This window comes from Neopelma chrysocephalum, unplaced genomic scaffold (genome assembly GCF_003984885.1).
Source record: "Neopelma chrysocephalum unplaced genomic scaffold, ASM398488v2 Primary Assembly neopelma1_117, whole genome shotgun sequence".
Lineage (NCBI taxonomy): Eukaryota > Metazoa > Chordata > Aves > Passeriformes > Pipridae > Neopelma > Neopelma chrysocephalum.
The window spans coordinates 841,156-857,290 of NW_020897779.1; the positions used below are offsets into that span (position 1 = coordinate 841,156).

General features: G+C 42.0%; 1 protein-coding gene across 3 annotated transcripts in view; it reads left to right on the forward strand.

The window, feature by feature from the left end:
* TTBK1 (tau tubulin kinase 1) overlaps nucleotides 1–16,135 on the forward strand; it is a 110,062-nt gene that overhangs the window by 459 nt on the left and 93,468 nt on the right. Inside the window, exons 1-2 of one of the 3 annotated variants that reach the window (XM_027696912.1) lie at nucleotides 14–99; nucleotides 14,896–15,054. In XM_027696912.1, the coding sequence (XP_027552713.1) occupies nucleotides 14,947–15,054 (108 nt within the window). In that variant the 5' untranslated portion in view covers nucleotides 14–99; nucleotides 14,896–14,946. Of the gene's footprint in view, nucleotides 1–13; nucleotides 100–12,121; nucleotides 14,762–14,895; nucleotides 15,055–16,135 lie in introns of those variants that run through there. The other 2 variants (XM_027696913.1, XM_027696915.1) reach the window with 2 other exon arrangements.

The following is a 16,135-nucleotide window of genomic DNA, read 5'->3' on the forward strand; positions in this document are numbered from 1 at the left end:
CGGGGCGAACCATCTGTCGAGAGGGGCGGTGTGCCGGCAGCTGCAGTGCAGGGGCGGACGCGGCCACCTCCTCGGCGGGGGGAGGCGGGATGGCCCGAGGTGAGGGCAGGGCGGGGTCCGGGGCGGTGGCCGCCCCTCGCCGCTGTCCCTCACCGCCGCCCCTCATCGCCGCCCCTCACCGCTGCCCCCTGCCCGGGCCAGAGGTCCCGCGGTGCCCGGGGGTCCCACGGTGGGGGCGGGCTGTGGTCTCGCTGTGCCGTGCGGGGCCGGAGCGGGGGCGCCCCGCGCCCTGAGAGGCTCTGCCGGGGGGAGCGGCCCCGCCGGGTGGTGCCGGGCGGGGGCCGACTTCGAGGGCACCCGCGGCCTTCTGCCGGGCCGGGCTCCAGGGAAACCCACGGAGGGTGTCAGCGACCTCGGGGGGGGCCACGTGCCGCCCGAGGCTTGGCACAGCATCCTTCCCGGGGCCACCGGGTGCCTGTTCAGCTGCATGTGGAAAGCCAGACCGTTCCGTAGAGGTCTCTGGGGAGGGAGCGTTTCCATCGCGTTACGCTGGGATAACTCCCTAGTGCTCGGGGTTGAGGCAGGAGGATGAGTTTCTTCTCTCTCGCGAGGTGGGACGTGGTGCTCTTGTATGTAATCTCCGTGTCTGCTGCAGCTTTGGGGCTCGAAGGCTCCTGCTATTGTGTCCTTACTGCTCGTGGTGCCCAAGTTGGCATTGCTGAATGTGTCCGTAGTTATTCTGCTTTCCCTGCATTCTGGGAGAGGAGGTATCCGGTAACCTGGGTCAGACCCACTGAGAACTCTCAAGACGAACACTATGACCTTGAAGTGCATCTTGTATTTAACAGGGAACCAGAATGCTGTGTGAAGCGATGGAGTGACATTGCTGCTCTGACAGTGTTGCTGAGCTATTTGCATGCCAAATTCAAGGCCCACTGTGGTTTCTGGGAGGGTAGGGACATCAAAACCTGTTGGTATCATGTTTCTGAACATTCCAAACCAGCTCTATATTAATATGTTTTTCCTATATTTTTGAATTTCCTTAGGCTTGCAAGGAGGGAGTACAGACAATTTGATTGGTAGAAGGAAAAGCTTTCTAATTTTACCATTTAATGTGGATTTCTTTACATTCCTTTTACTGTCACTGAAAATGCTGCCTTTTAGCAACAAACTTCTCAGTGAGTCACAACAGAGATTTTGAGCCCAAGGACCTCATGTTGTGTGTGCAACAGGATGTGCTAGCGCTCTGACAAGATTAATGCTTGTAAGTGCTGTGCCTATAGAGGTGCTCTGACTAAAGAGCATCAGGACTGTCTCACTAGTAGTTACTCACCACATTTCAGTGTGTCACCTTCTTTTGAGACCCTCTCTCAGTATAAGAGAGGTAGAATAGGAACGATGTGTTCATGTTTTGGCTTTTTTTCCTTTGTGTGCCAGTGACCATCCATCTCATAAGGAGCATCCTCATGCTGATGTATGTGGGATTAGAAATTTTGGAGATGCAATGCTCATGAATGGTGTATGTGGTGTCCACTGCTGGTACTTTTCTATTCTATGTGCTTTTACATGCTTTATGATAATCTCATTCCTTAAGGAATAGGCAAAATTCCTCTTCTCTGACTGGCAAAGAAAACCACTGGAATTCCCTTGTAGGACACTTTTTTCAGGGATCAGTCTTGGGGACACCTGCCTAGCCTTTTTTTCTTGAAATAGTCATCAAGAGGAAAGTCAGATCCCCATCAATGCTCTTGGTCCTCCAGAAAGGAGTGTCTGTGGTGTTAAGAAATCTATTTCATCAGCCCCCAGGGTTGGTGCTAATGAAGTGGTGCTCGTGGCCGATGTGTGGATTTCCTTCCTCTTCCCTCTCCACCCCAACCCCAATGTTTATTAGTGAAGGCAAGTGTAAAAGGCAGCACAGAGCTCTTCTCCAGTGGAAGCAATTGTTACATGTGCAGGGTCCAGAAAAACACTTTGGGAATGGCTCTTTGTCCTGGGGAGCTCCCAGATGAGATTTGTTTGCCAGAGCTCCACAGTGACCTTTCAGTAACATCGATTCACTCTGAAAACAGAGCAGGGGACAGAAAATAGGGCCGTATAGGGAAATAAAGGCTTTTAAAGTCCTCAAGGGCTTTGTAAACTGTTCCCTCATTTTTAATGGTGTATTGGCTTTCTTGGTATCTTCTACTTTGAACACTGGAAGGCACAGCCCAATATTTGCTGGAGGGATTGTGGAAGCATTTGCTAAAGGGCTGTTTTAGCTCTGCTAGTTTACTGAACAAGATACGGAATGGACATGATTAGTGCTTCCCTCCTTCTGTCAAAAATAACCAAAAAGTGGGTATTCCTCTGAAACTTTATGAAATCCCCTTACATGTCATTGTGGGACACTGTCCATTTGGAATACATGTTTAAGATTGCTTTGGGAGGGAGGAATAAGGAAGGCCAGCTGTGAGGCCTCCCTCCCTAGGGCAGAAAAAGAATGGGAGGATCTGTTGGATATTTATTGAAGCATTAAGGAGGAGAGGTGGGAGGTGAGGGAAATGATGGGATTTTTACACCACGTGTCTGAACCCACATTAAGATTCCCTTGTCTGTAGGAGTCTCCCCAACCACAAACTGGACAGTGGCAGACCTTCTTGTTGTTCAGGCCAGCTCTTGGTCTTCTCCACAACAGTGCCCACATACAGCCTGTGTATCACACTGTTGAGACCCATGACAGTTATCCAAGAAAATATGTAAAATAATAAAGCAATAACAATGTGACTTGGAACTCAGTGTGTCAATAGTTTTTTTCACATAACCTCTTCTGTTTTTTTGGAGACCGGCAGATACAGCAATAGACTTGATGGGGAAAAATAAAACTGCTACAGTAGCTTTTTTCATCAGATTCACAATCCCTTAATCCCTTTTGGTCTTACCCAGTTCTGCACTGTTTTCCATTAGGCCTTCTACACTACTCAAGACTTGCATACATGGGAAAGGATCTTTTCTGTAGCTGAGGAGGAAGATGTTGACAGCGTGATGGACTGTAGATCTAATCGAATAAGATGTGTTTGGAAACGCTTTCCTTTTGGTGTCAGGCTGCGTCATCTTTAATCTGGTGAACAATGTGAAAGGAACAAACTGTGGATCATGGGCTGACACGAGCCGGATAGGTACAACGGGGAGCAGAGAGAATGCCTGTGGACGCAGCTTTCCTCTTTGAAGAAATGGGGCATCCTACCCTTATGAAAGAGGTCTAGTGTCAGCCACGACAGATGGAAGTGGACTGCTCACTGTCCGTGCAACAGTGGATGTTCTGAGGCTCACAGTCAGCCCGGAGGGAGGCTGTGTTGAAAGTTTCAGTGGCCTACCAGCTGGGTCTGAAAAGACTGCAGAAGGATAAGGAGACACTGATGTCTAGTGAAAAGGTTTTGATTATACGATCGTAAATTCAACTGCTCAGGCCAAAACTCTGGATTGCTCCAGTCCTTTCCCTACCAGTGACCAAGAGATGATGCTTAAGGAAAGGCTAAGAAGGCATGTACAACATGTTTGTCCTACTTACACCCTTCTTGGTGTTGCAGTCTGCAGTTTTTCAGCCTTTTTATTTGTTGCCCTGAATAATTTTCTATGTACACAAGCTGTGTCACGCCACTGGTAACAGCACTCTGTTGTGAAGCCTAGCTCTGCATTCCTGTGTGTTTTCCTCTCTTTTGGCTACTTATTAGTTCTAGATTCATTATTAAACTTTGTTTTAATCATGGGACATCTGAATTTTCAAGGCCTTTGTTTTCATACCACACCTGTCCAGAAACATTGTTATTAGTGAGACGGACGTATCTGTGTGCTTGTTGAGTCATCCTAAAAGCACCTAGCCTTTTCTAATAGGTCTGTAAATCAGGACTTCTCCCCTCTGCCAGCCACTCAGTTTACTTTTTAATTTTTAGATTTCTGTTGTGGGAGACTCTGATTTTCCAGATCCTCTGCAGAGCTCTTTAAAATAAACAGCAAGCAAAAATCCTTGGCATCTTCTTTCTTATCTTTTCTCTAATCAATCTTTCTTGTCTGTCCATTGCAGGCAGGTTTTTAGATTGACCAACCAGGAACCTGAAGTTGTGGATCCATGATCAGTGTCTGTTTGTAAGATTTATGGGGGAAGGAATGTAGGTGATGTGGTGTAACAGTGCTATCATTGATTCTCAACTTTCATTCATTAGTGTCTAAAATGTGACTTTTGTTTTTGTTGTTGTTGTTGTTTACTTTTAGTAAAGTTTGCAGTACCTAAAGCATGCCTTCTTAAAGGTGCCCCACCTTGATCTGAAAAGAACAAGAGATCTAGAATTCACCATCTCCCTTGTTCTAGGTCGTGTCCTTAAAGAAAACACTCATGAAAAACTAATTTGCAGTTGTCAGGCTGCAGCTTTCTGGCAGAAGGTGAGCTAGAATGGCAGAGCCCTTCAGTTTCTTAAATTTTCATCATACTTCTACACTACATTCCCTCGATTTTCGGTGTTTCTTTTGGCTAAGATACATTCATTTTAAGGAGTTTAGTTTTCAGGTGGCTGGAAGGCACCTTTCAGCCTTTTTCTGTGCTCCAGGATTTTTAGTGACCATGAGATACAGATGCTGGCTCCTTATTGGGCTCTACTATCTCTCACCAGTAGGCAAGGACAAAATTGCCTCCCTTTTTTTCTGCTTCTCTCTGCAGCAATATTCTGCTCTGTATGCATGACCTGTATGACTTATTCATAGATGTCTGAACATGAGTTTGGTTGTATTAAGAAGCTTTTTGTTGAAGATGCACTTTTTCTTTCTGTTGTTCTTCATGTCCATAAAGAATCAGGAGTGATTGCTTCTCAAGCAGAGATGAGATTTATGGGGCTTTGTCTATTAAGCTAACAGGACAAAAAAGAAAATGTAAAAGGTGGAAATGCAAAGGGCAGGTAGTCAAGTAGTTTCTCACTCTTGTGACAGTTGATCTGAGGGAAATGACAGGAGGCATTTGGTTTCCAGGGCTCAGGGCTATCTGGCATGTGTAGGTCCTGAAGCATATTTTCAAATCTGGTAGCAACTCAGAAGCTGGTATTTCTAGTGTGCTTGTTGCTTCTTTTGCAAAACAGATTTTCTTTAACCTTGCTACCTCTGATTGGGATGAAATGATATACGTTTTCCCCCCTCCAAACATCCCAGGCTGGACTTGAACCAGTAATTGTTCTATCTGTGGAGCATTTATTATTAGAAGCATCCAGCAGTAGCCAGCTTACTCTGGCAAGCTGAGGACAGAATGCACAATTACTCACTGCAGGTTGAGGTAGGTTTGAAAAATTGCTATGACCATTGGCCAACTCATGTACAAAATTTAGTTTTCCACTACTTTATTACAGCTATGAGTTGAAAATTGTTCTCACATTGAAATATGGCGTAAGATTTATTATGTTTTTTCAAAGAAACAAATTCTGAGTGTATGTGTTCTATAATATGTAAAAACCTGACATAACACTGTCAGATTAAGTATCAAAGTACAAATATGGTTTATTACAATGGATCTGTCCCGAAGAACACATTTTAAAGTTTTGTTGGGGGTTTTTTGGGTTGTTTTTTGTTTGCTTAATTGCTCTGGGGGGTTTTGTCGCTTGTTAGGTTTGTTTTTCCATGACACAACAAGCTGGTGTAAAATCTAATTGCGGAATGAAAGGACACATACCTAAGTCATAGAACTGCTTAACTCAACAGATAAGAAAACTTATGGAGGGGAAGCGATTATTTGCATGTTCTGGGAGTGTGTAAGCAGATACTGACTGTTGTGAACTAGATGGCATCATTGACACATGTGGAAATGGCTTATATAGAGGCAGTCCAGACCAGCTTGTAAAACTCTCCCATAATCTTAGTAACACCCCTTCTCCTTGGAAACTGAATCATACAGTGGTGCAGAAAGAAATTAAACAGACCATGCTTGCACGTCCAAGAGTTTTTCTAGGACGTTCTGGCATATCGAGAAGCAGGTGCAGGCCATTATCAGTCTTGATATTATTGTTCTTTTTCTTAATATTGTCTTTAAATATTAACTATAAAGGGAACAAATTCCTCTAGAACAGTAGATTGTCAAATAACAATGAAATTTGAACTTCCTATCTAAAACCATGTTTTATGCCTCTGGGGACTTTTGTCTTTGAGAAAAAAGCTCAGGGAACCATTGAGTATGGTTGAGAATGCACTGGCATTTCCCAAGGGTAGAAGAAAAAGTGAACCAGCTGTGATGGTATCACCTTTGGGCAAGTCATCAGTGTTGAGGAATGCACCTAGTGCAGGCATTTTGTTATGTAGCTGCAGTGCAAGCTGCAGGTTATACCTGGCATGAGGGGAAATGACGGGAGCCCCCGGCAAGGGACCATGGATTGGCACCAACCCTTTGCCTGACAAAGGGCACGGGGACTTGCTGTGCCAGCCAGGGCGTGGCTGGTCACCCAGAGACTGACTCTGCAGGAGCCAGTGAACAGCGAGAGACTAAATATCACCATTGAAATGGGTGCACAGACTATGACGGTACAATATCCCAGGGATTCCTTTGTTGGAGGTCCTTCCTCGGAGGCCCCAGCTCGAGCTGTTGTGGCATCGCTGCACCAAGAGTTTTCAAAGGAAAATAAGTTAACATCTATATGGACTCTTGGTATGCCTTTGGACTACTAAAAGCAAGAGTCTTATGGAAAGAATGGGGATTTTTTACATCAGCAGAGGAAGAGAGTATGTAATGAAGAGGAAATATGCAATTTGCTAGAATTGCAGTTACCTGCAGAAATTGCTGTAATGCATTGCCCAGGCCACACCAGAGGCACTACAGGAGTCAGTAGAAATTGCCCTCGCTGGTGCAGCTGCAAAGGCTGCAGCCAGGCAGCCTCTGGGACAATGTGCTGTTGTGGCTCTGGCAGTGACCAGAGGGAATGGACAAATTTGACAGACTGCAGGACTGTGTATGAGAAGGACTGCTCAACTGAAAAAAATGGACAGTGGGAAAAGTTGGAAGCAGCCCAAAATGATGATGGAATAGGGACAATTGGGTGAAAACTGGTTCTGCCCAAGAAATATTTAATAACTGTAGCTAGGTGATTTCGTGATAAAGCCAATGGGAGGGACAGAGGCAGTAGCTAACCAAATACAAAAGGTATGGGTGGCTCCAGGAATTTATGCAGCATCATAAAAAGAATCACAAACTCTCTTTGGAAGGCGTTTAGCTGTGCCAGGGACTTACATCCTAGTGAAGTGCAGCTTATTGGATAGATGTGAACGCTTGACGCAGTATGTTTTATATATGCAGAAAGGGTTCAAAAAGCAGAGTAAGTGCGGTCAGTGGTATCAAACCACACCACCTGAAACACAGGTACATGATATACAGCCTAAAGGTGAAGTGTTAATTAAGGCATTCTCTTGAAAATCCAAATTAGAACCTAAATGGGAAGGGCCATGTACTGTTTTACTGTGTTCCTAGTTTGCTGTTAAAGATGTAGGTAAGGAAAATTGAATACGCCATTCTCACATCAAACGAGTAGTGATGATCAACCAGTTGATAAATGACTGATGTCTGAGAATCCTTCATGATTTTCTATTGGGAATAATTTAAGTATTTGTGCATGGGAATCTATAACCTTGTACTCTGCCCTTAGGCAATCTTGTTAGTTTTAATTCTGTTAAGTTTGTTACTTGTAATAATGTAGAAGGGCAGTGGTTAAATGCCTCAAAAGTTTTTCCTTTTTCCTCTTACTATATTGGTAGATATCCTTAATTAAAAGAAAGGGAGGACTGTTGAGGAACACAACAAAGCAAGTAGCTGGTGTGCAGCTTCAGTGTGAGCTGCAGATTGTGCCCAGGGTGGGGGTAAATGTCTGGAGCCCCAGGCAAGGGGCCACAAATTGGTGCCAACCCTTTGCCAAACAAAGGGCATGGGGATCTGCAGCGCCGGGTGGCTGGTTCATCTAGAAACTCTGTAGAATCCAGATAAGACATGAGAAGACCCCAGACCAAATATCACCATTGACCAAGAGGGCATGAAGAACACAAGAGGAACACAGCCTGTCAGGGTACAAAAGCCCGGTGGTGTGAGTGGCCAGAGTGGCTCCTGAGTGGTCAGACAGGAAAGTTTCTTTAGCCAGCTGTCTGCAAACTAAAAAAGGGTGAGACTGAAGATCAGAGAATGAAACTGTAGAAATGCAAGCAGCAGAGGAAGGTTGAACCTGCTCCCCTGACCATGCTCCAACTAGGGGGAAGAGTTCCTTACAAAAATGGGAAAATGGTTACAGAAGGGCTGTAGAGGGATGTTTTAAGTGACTAACAGTTGGCATGATTTGTCATGTTTTTGTCAGTCCCAGGAAATCTCTTCTGTGTAATAACAAGCAGTCGCTGCTGTGATCAGCACTGGGCTTGAAAACTGAAAAAAAAATTTGTCCCATTTAGTCTTATTTAGTCTGATATGACATATCAGTGCAGCAAGTGGCAGTTGCCCCACTTACGCTAGTTTTTATTATGAAAGTACTTGGTAATATGAAGTCTGTATGGCAAATCTGTGGCGTGAATTTTCCCAGCAAAAAACCCTGTCTTCCAGAATTTGAATCAAATTGCCAAATCTCTAATCAGGAACTTACTGTTATGTTTCTAAACTCTAAATAGCTTTTGGACAAGTTTATTTAATCCTTTTTAATTATGGTGACTGCATGTATCATAAAATGTTTTGAATAGGTACGATGAGCACCGTTTTCTCTGGAATGGAGGTTTAAAATGAGTGATTTCAGGCTGTGGGCTTTTTGATAACCTAATATAATAGGTTATAACAAGACCATTGAGCAACAGATGTTATCAGTTTGCTGTATGCCTGAGTTTTTTCAAGGTTAAATACTGTTCTCCAAGGAAGGTTACTGTTGACCTCAGCTATGAAAAGTGACTTGAAATGGCCATGTTTGATGAAAGAGGAAGAACAGGCTTCTCACAAAAGCACCCTTTGGAGAGACGGGAGAGGACTTGCCTGAGAGGGACATTTTGCATTACCTAAGGATCAATTGTACGCTTTGGTACAGGGTCATGTGATGAAAACCTACCTCTGTGTGGTGTTTCTGGTGGTGTCAGGTGCACATTGAGTCTGATATCATAAGTATAACCTCTGTTTAGTTTTTGCTGTTATTCAGATACATTTGTTTTCGCTACCAGCAGACTAATCAAGCTTTGCAAGTAGTGATCTATATTGATTTTGCAGGTACATATACTTAAGCTGCAGTTAAATGTTTATTGTAAGCAAACCATAATATTTGCCTGTTAAATTAGTGGAGGTTAAGTTGGTTATGATATTAGAAGGATTTCCTCATGTTGCATTTAATGTTCTGCTTGTTTCAAAACTTGGAGCAACTCTGTGAAAGATATTGGTGGAAGGTAATAGACTTTCCTCTCAAATTTTCCTGCCTCCCGTTTTTTACCTTTACTGCTGAGATGTATTTGGAGAGGATTAGGATCACGTAAACTGCTGGTAGTGTAGGCGTGCTTATCTGGTGTGCGTTCCTAATGATTTGTTGTCACAATTAGCTGTGCTGTTTCTCCCTCTAGATAGGTGGGTTTGGCACAGAAATTACTGGTGTGTCTGACTGCTCTGTAATGTATGTGAATACAATCTCTGGCAGTATATTATTGTGTGTTTGGGGGTTTGTTTTCCTCAGGTCCTATGCTGTTACTTTCGCTGTGCAGGCAATAATACCTTCATCTGGCTGTGCAACTGGCTAGTCATAATAATGCTGTCAAGGTGCATCTGTTATCATATTTAATATGTTTTATGTATATTCTGTTCAGTGCAGCCTCATGTTAGCACAGAATCTGGACCTGTCTGTCTTGATTGCAGCTTTTTTTTTGTTTTTGTTTTTCCTACATCACTCCTTAATGGTCATAAACCTTTCAAAGATGAAAAACAGTCCCAGCATCTTGCAACCAAACACCTTCAGGTGTTTTGTTTTTTACAGAAATGAAATGCTGTTAATAGCAAGCCCAGAATTTCTAAGACTGATTGCCTTTGCATAGCTATGAGAAGAATATGTCACAGAGGAGACTTCAAGGTGCAGCTGCTAGGAGTTGAGCCTGCTCTCTAAGCAGGGTCTGCTACAGCAGGGGCAGGCAATGAAGGAAGATATGTGTCTTCAAGGAACAATTCAGAATCTTACAAGTTCTTGTTGTCAGACCTACCCTAACAGTGTATGAGTTGTTTTTCATTGCTGTTTCAAGTTCAGCAGGAGATATGGTATATTCCAGGGCTGAGGGGCTGTTAGTCCAGTGCACATTATTTTTTTAATCAATTTCTTTCCTGTACTGTCATATGCATTCCTACCCTAATGACAGAATGCTAGTGCATGGTACAACTTATTTATACAAAGATTTAAGGGGTTTTTTTTTTGCTTCAATGTGAGTGATTTCATATTTCTAGTTGGTATTGTGTGTTAGAGCAGATGACATTGGAAAAACAGTGAGGGACCCTGGGTACATGCACTTATTGTTGCCATAAACTAAGCCCCAGTGCTGCTGAGCAGTGGCGCTTGGAAACTCCAGTGGGTTTTTTTTCCTTACTTCTAAGCACTCTCAATCCTACTTGTTACGTTCTCATCTTATTCACCACCCCATCTGTTTCGTTTTGGCTTAATGCCAGTAAAGTTTGTGTTGGGAACAGCTAAATTATGCTCAAATTCTATTTACAACTATTTTTTGGTTGTTTCTTCCATGCAGGTATTGGACAGGGCGATTGATCTGATTTCTGGACTGCAATTTACTGGGGTTACTTCTTTTGGTTTTGCAGATGTCCAGTTTGTCTCACCCAAAAAAGCTGTAGTTTTCGTCAACTTCCTATAGCACCATTGGGATCTGCTCTTAAGGTGGATCATGCTCCTAAGGTGGTTGTGGTGGGTTATGGGTTACAGTAAATTTCACTTGTTTTGATGGTTCTAATTTGTAGACTTTCAGAGGTAAGGATGTGTCCTGAAATAAAGTGAGATATTGTAACTCTTCCACAGTGAGATTAATTCATTAAGATTATCCAGCACCTTTAGTAAGGGGGTGAGAGGCAGACTTCCATAGCTTTGTTCTGCTGTTTAATAACCATCTGATGAGTTTTCAACTTGATGTTTGTGTGAGTTTGGCTGTATTTTGAGCACTCCTCAAGACTGAAGTAAGCTAACATAGGAAAGATCTGATGTATTAATTAGGAATTTCCACAGGGCATGCTTGTTATTTCTAAGTTTAGTTTTAAGAGTGCTGTAATCCTGTAACATTAGGAAATATTTTTTTCCAATAAAGCTGTTTAAAATTTTGCTTGCACGAAAGAAAACCTTGTGAGATAGGTAATTAGGTTATGTGTATTTGCTTTTTTGGTCTCTGACCTCCTTGAAGGGATAAAAGAGACATGTATTATATATACACTCCTTCTGCTGAAGGTACCTCATCAAAACACAAGCCTGACCGTTCTGAGTCATACCACAGGTCCATCTAAGGCCGGTATCTTGACCTAAGTTGGCCAAGAATGGATATCTAAGACAGAGAATAAGAGCAGGGAAGGCATATAAAGTGACTCCTCAGAATGCTCTTACAACCTTCAGTGAATTGGTGAACGTGGTTTTTTGGATTTCTTTATTGTAAAGGCCAAGACTAAATTTATAAAACTATAAAGATTCTCCCTAATTGGCTCAAAGAGAGAGCGGTATGCAAGAGCTGATTTCACACTTCTTCATGCTGAGGTTGGCCAAGAGACAGGATTTGGTCCTGCTGTTGTCACGGTTTCTTTCTCACAGCTGCTTTCATTTCTGCTTCACTTGCTATTTCTAGGAAGGCAGTTTTACAGTGTCTTAGAGTTGCTCAACTCTCTTGCATGTCTTCATGGGACAGGAATGCAAAAATTTCTTGACATCCTGTACTTTCGCTACAGGAAAAGGCAATCTGAAAGTTCTTGTTTTCACAGTCACTGTATTTTAAATTATGTCTCTTTGCATTCAGTGGTTGACACATTTTAAAGGTAAGAAGAGTGGTGCAGATATGTAAAAGTTGATATGCTTGGTTACCATTTGAATCAGGAAGAGCTTTGCTGAATTTGAAGAGAGATATAATCCTTCCATCTCTCCTCTAGTTCCCTGTAACACCACTTAAGATTTAACATGTAGAAATGATGCTCTCTGCCATGTATTCTGGAAGAGAAGTAGTGCCTTATCGTTCCCCCACTGACCATCCCTTGCCACTTCCCTTCTATTAGCAAATTCAGCTCTAGCATAGAGCTGGCTACAGGCTTTGATGTCGGTCAAACAATATTTACACTATATTTTATTGATTTGAAAGGCATTACAATAATGCATAAATTAAAAGCACAATTTAAATATGCTGATGGTTTCTGCACAAAGGTGACTTTATCCCTTCTTTTGCCCTTTCTTTGTGATGCTTCTGGAGTTTTAGGTTAATGTGTTCCACCTTGCTATGGATGTAGGTAATGCTTCAGTGTTGCTCTGGTAAACCCTTGCCTGTAGGTCTGGGTATGTTTCTGCAGTATTAGTACTGCCTCAGGAACAAGTTTTGATTCATGCTGCTTTGTGCTGCTACTGTGATGTAAAACAGCTTGAAATTCGTCTTGGGCTGTAATTAAATTGGCATTTTGTTTGGCTGCATCACTCTGGCTATACCAGAGCAGATCTGCAAACTTAGTTCTGTAATTCCATATTGCCAAATGGCTGCTATTCATGGTACTGCCTGGGAAAATTTTGTTCTATTTCAAAGCCAGTGAAGATACATGTTATTCCTTTAAATAACAAACATGTTATCTTTGTACATATACATATATTAAAACATTGATAAAGGAAACTGGAATAGTGCACCAGGGAAAGCAGTTGTACCTTGCCTAGCTTTGAGTGCTTGTGGACTTTCATGCTCTGTCTCTCCTCTAAAATTATTCCTTGGGATTACTTTCCACCACAAGTCACTAGACTGAAATCTTATTATGCACATGCATCCCTAAAGTGATGTGAAGAGACCTTCAAGGTTAGGGAGGGGATACTTGCCTCTGTGCCTTTGTGTTAATATTGGGAGGTTTTATATTTTTATAATGTTGAAAGTTTGGGGCAGTCTATAATTAAATGATTTTTCTTTAAATACCAGAAGAAAAGCCAGCCTTAGAAGAGATTTTTGCAGGGATTCTCTCTTCTGTGCATCCTGCAGTGATGTGCAGGAAGGTTGGGGGCACAGTGTATGCAGAGCACACTGCTAGCTTAGGGAAGACCAGTTCAGATGTTCTGGTGAACATAAAAGAGCCTGGGAATGGTATTTGACTTGGTCATTAGGAAGAAGAAGCACAAATGTTGTGCTGCCAAACACAGCATGTATTTTCTCTTTCCAGTTTCTTATTTGAGTACCTGGTGATTGAAAGGGCAGCTGCCCCACACAGGTGCAGGACTCTTTCACTAAGAATTTGGAACATTTTGCACTACCTTTCTTCTGAATCTCTTTAATATTCAGATTTTTCCTATTTCTCTTCTATAATTTTGATTATCCTTTAGCAGATGTTGGATTTCATGAACATTTCTCAGCAGCCCTCTTACTGAGTTAGTCTGCTGCTATTTTTTTCCATGTAGTTATCTTCTATATCTAGAATGAAATCTTCTTTTGTGAAGATTTGTATAAGATCTCTTTTGAGATCTTTTGTTCGTGGTTTGTTTGATCATTGTTTGTGTCTTGCACTTTTGACATACTTCTGTCTGCTGCTTCCTTTTGCATACTACATGCTGGTCACTTTCTAGATTTCCCTCTGAGTCCTTTTATTGTAGGGAATGATTCTTTTCTCTACTTGAGCTCAAAATTACCTGGTGACTTTTTCCTTTTTTTTAGGCCCAAAGAAGTGTAATGGTTGAATGACCAGCTCTAGTACTTTTTTAAAATTTGTTATTTATGTTGTTAATCTAATTTAAGTCTGCAACCAGAGTGCTACAGTAACACTCATTTTTAGGAAGGAAGATATTCCCTGTTTTGGGAGAAGGACAATAGAATTGCCAAGATTCATGCTTAGTAAAAGATCCAGCCTACTTCTAAAGCCAGTAAAATATTTTAGGAAGATCTTTTATTAATCCTTTTTCAGTTTATTTTCTTCCAGGAAAGCAGAGCTAATGTGTTTTGGAAAGTCATTTTTGTAGAAGATAAATAACCAAAAAAATTAAAACAAAATTAATTTCAGCATAGGCTATCTAGAGTTCCATATAAAAGCAGGAAAAAAGGGAATGAGGTAGAAGAGAAACACCATAGGCACAAGTTATTTCTCTGTATTTTAATTTGATCATCTTTAGCACCATGTGTATGCTATGAGGAGGACTAATATATACATCGCTTCAACCTTTTCTAACAATCCCATCTTATATGCTTGGCTGTTCATTACAGTGATGTGTCTGTAATCCTGGCTCTGTAAAGGCCTTCTACCCTATTCCAATACTTTTAGGCTTATTGAATGCAATACCTGGCAAACCTTTCTGATTTGTGTTGGATGTCATCCAATGAAAACCATAAAAACTGCCCAGGTAGCAGCTGCTCTGCTAAAGCAAGACCTTTTTGCCTGGTAGCAATAACAGCCCTTGCAGCATTTTGGTATTAGGTTCTCTATGCATTGTTGTCAGGCCCAAGAGCACTGGACTGCTGCACGGTGTAGCTGATAACTGTGACCCTTTTAGTGTGTGCTGCTGACTTGAAGCATGGTTGTGTCTGTCAGGTTGGGCATGGAGTGAGCTCAGGTGTTTGCAAGGTGAGTTTGCTTTCTTTCCTAAGAGACTGGTTCTCTTTTAGTCATATGCAAAACCTGTGGAAATGTAGCATGTACTTATGTTGTGACCTCTAATAATTTTGTCATTTGTTCCCCCTGCCCCTTTTTTTCCCCAGATAAATGGCTCATTTAAATTGGGAGCTACTAAAATACTCTCTGGCTGGCAAATGCAGTGCCTAGCAGCAGTCATCAAGGACGAACCAAACATGAGTGGTGGAGGGGAACAGGTCGACATTCTTCCGGCCAATTACGTGGTCAAAGATCGTTGGAAAGTGGTGAGTAGCTCCAGCTTTGTGCTTCCATAATGGCTCAAACAGACCTCCTCCTCCTGTAGTAGTACAGTAACTTGTCTACTTAATCCTGGCCTCTGGCAAGCAACAGTGGAGTGGTATGATTTAACATGTTAGCAAGATACTGCAAGAAGGTTGATATCACTCTAGTGGTTTTTAGACTGTCTGGTATTTTCAGAACACTAAACTTGCCAAGGATTTTTAGGTAGGATTGAACTGTTGCAGCAGGCTGAGTAATTTTTTAGTGAGAACTTAGATTTTGAGTTACTGTGCCAAAGAATACTGCAGACAAGTCTATAAATAAAATGCATTACAATAAAATAATATAAGTCCAAATGTGTAGGGTTGGAATGTCAGCTACTTCAAAAGCCAGAAATTCCATGATTAACTAGCTGGTACAACATCTGTGTAAATTTATTAGGATACTTTTAAAAATTATATAATTGTTAAGAGTTTTATTTCTTCATAGGACAACTGTCTCATCTGTTGTGCAAGCTGGATGGGCTTGGCTTTTAAGATGCTGAAAAAAAATTTAAATCCCATGTGTGCCATTGTCTCCATTTTTAACTTGGAATACCAGCACTGTCTGAATTCCTAATCTCACAGCAGAAGCCTCACTACTTTGAAGTACAAGTGATTTGTAGTAGTAGGACTAAGTTGTTCTTTGTGCTGACTAGCTCTGGTACAGTGGCCCTGGGAGTTTTGCAGTGGAATGTGAAGAGCAGAGGACTAAAAAAATTCAGGACTCTGAATTCACTTCAGTTCCAGGCTGTGGATAGGTTATTTTCACCAGCCTACATCAGACAATACATTATCCTTTCATTAGACTTAATGTAGTTGACCTGCACAGTTCAACCTTGCTCTGTTCTTTTTGCTCTCTCATTTCCTGCCTCTCTTCGCTTTGCTTCCTGCTTTCTCCACAGCCTTCACTTTTCTGTCTGACCTATCCCTGAACAGCCTATTTATATTTAAGCAATTCAAACTGCTCTTCATTGTCCTTGCTTCTTGAGAGGAAATGGAGAATCTCAATTTTCTCTGTGATTAGACACCAAAATGGAGACAACCT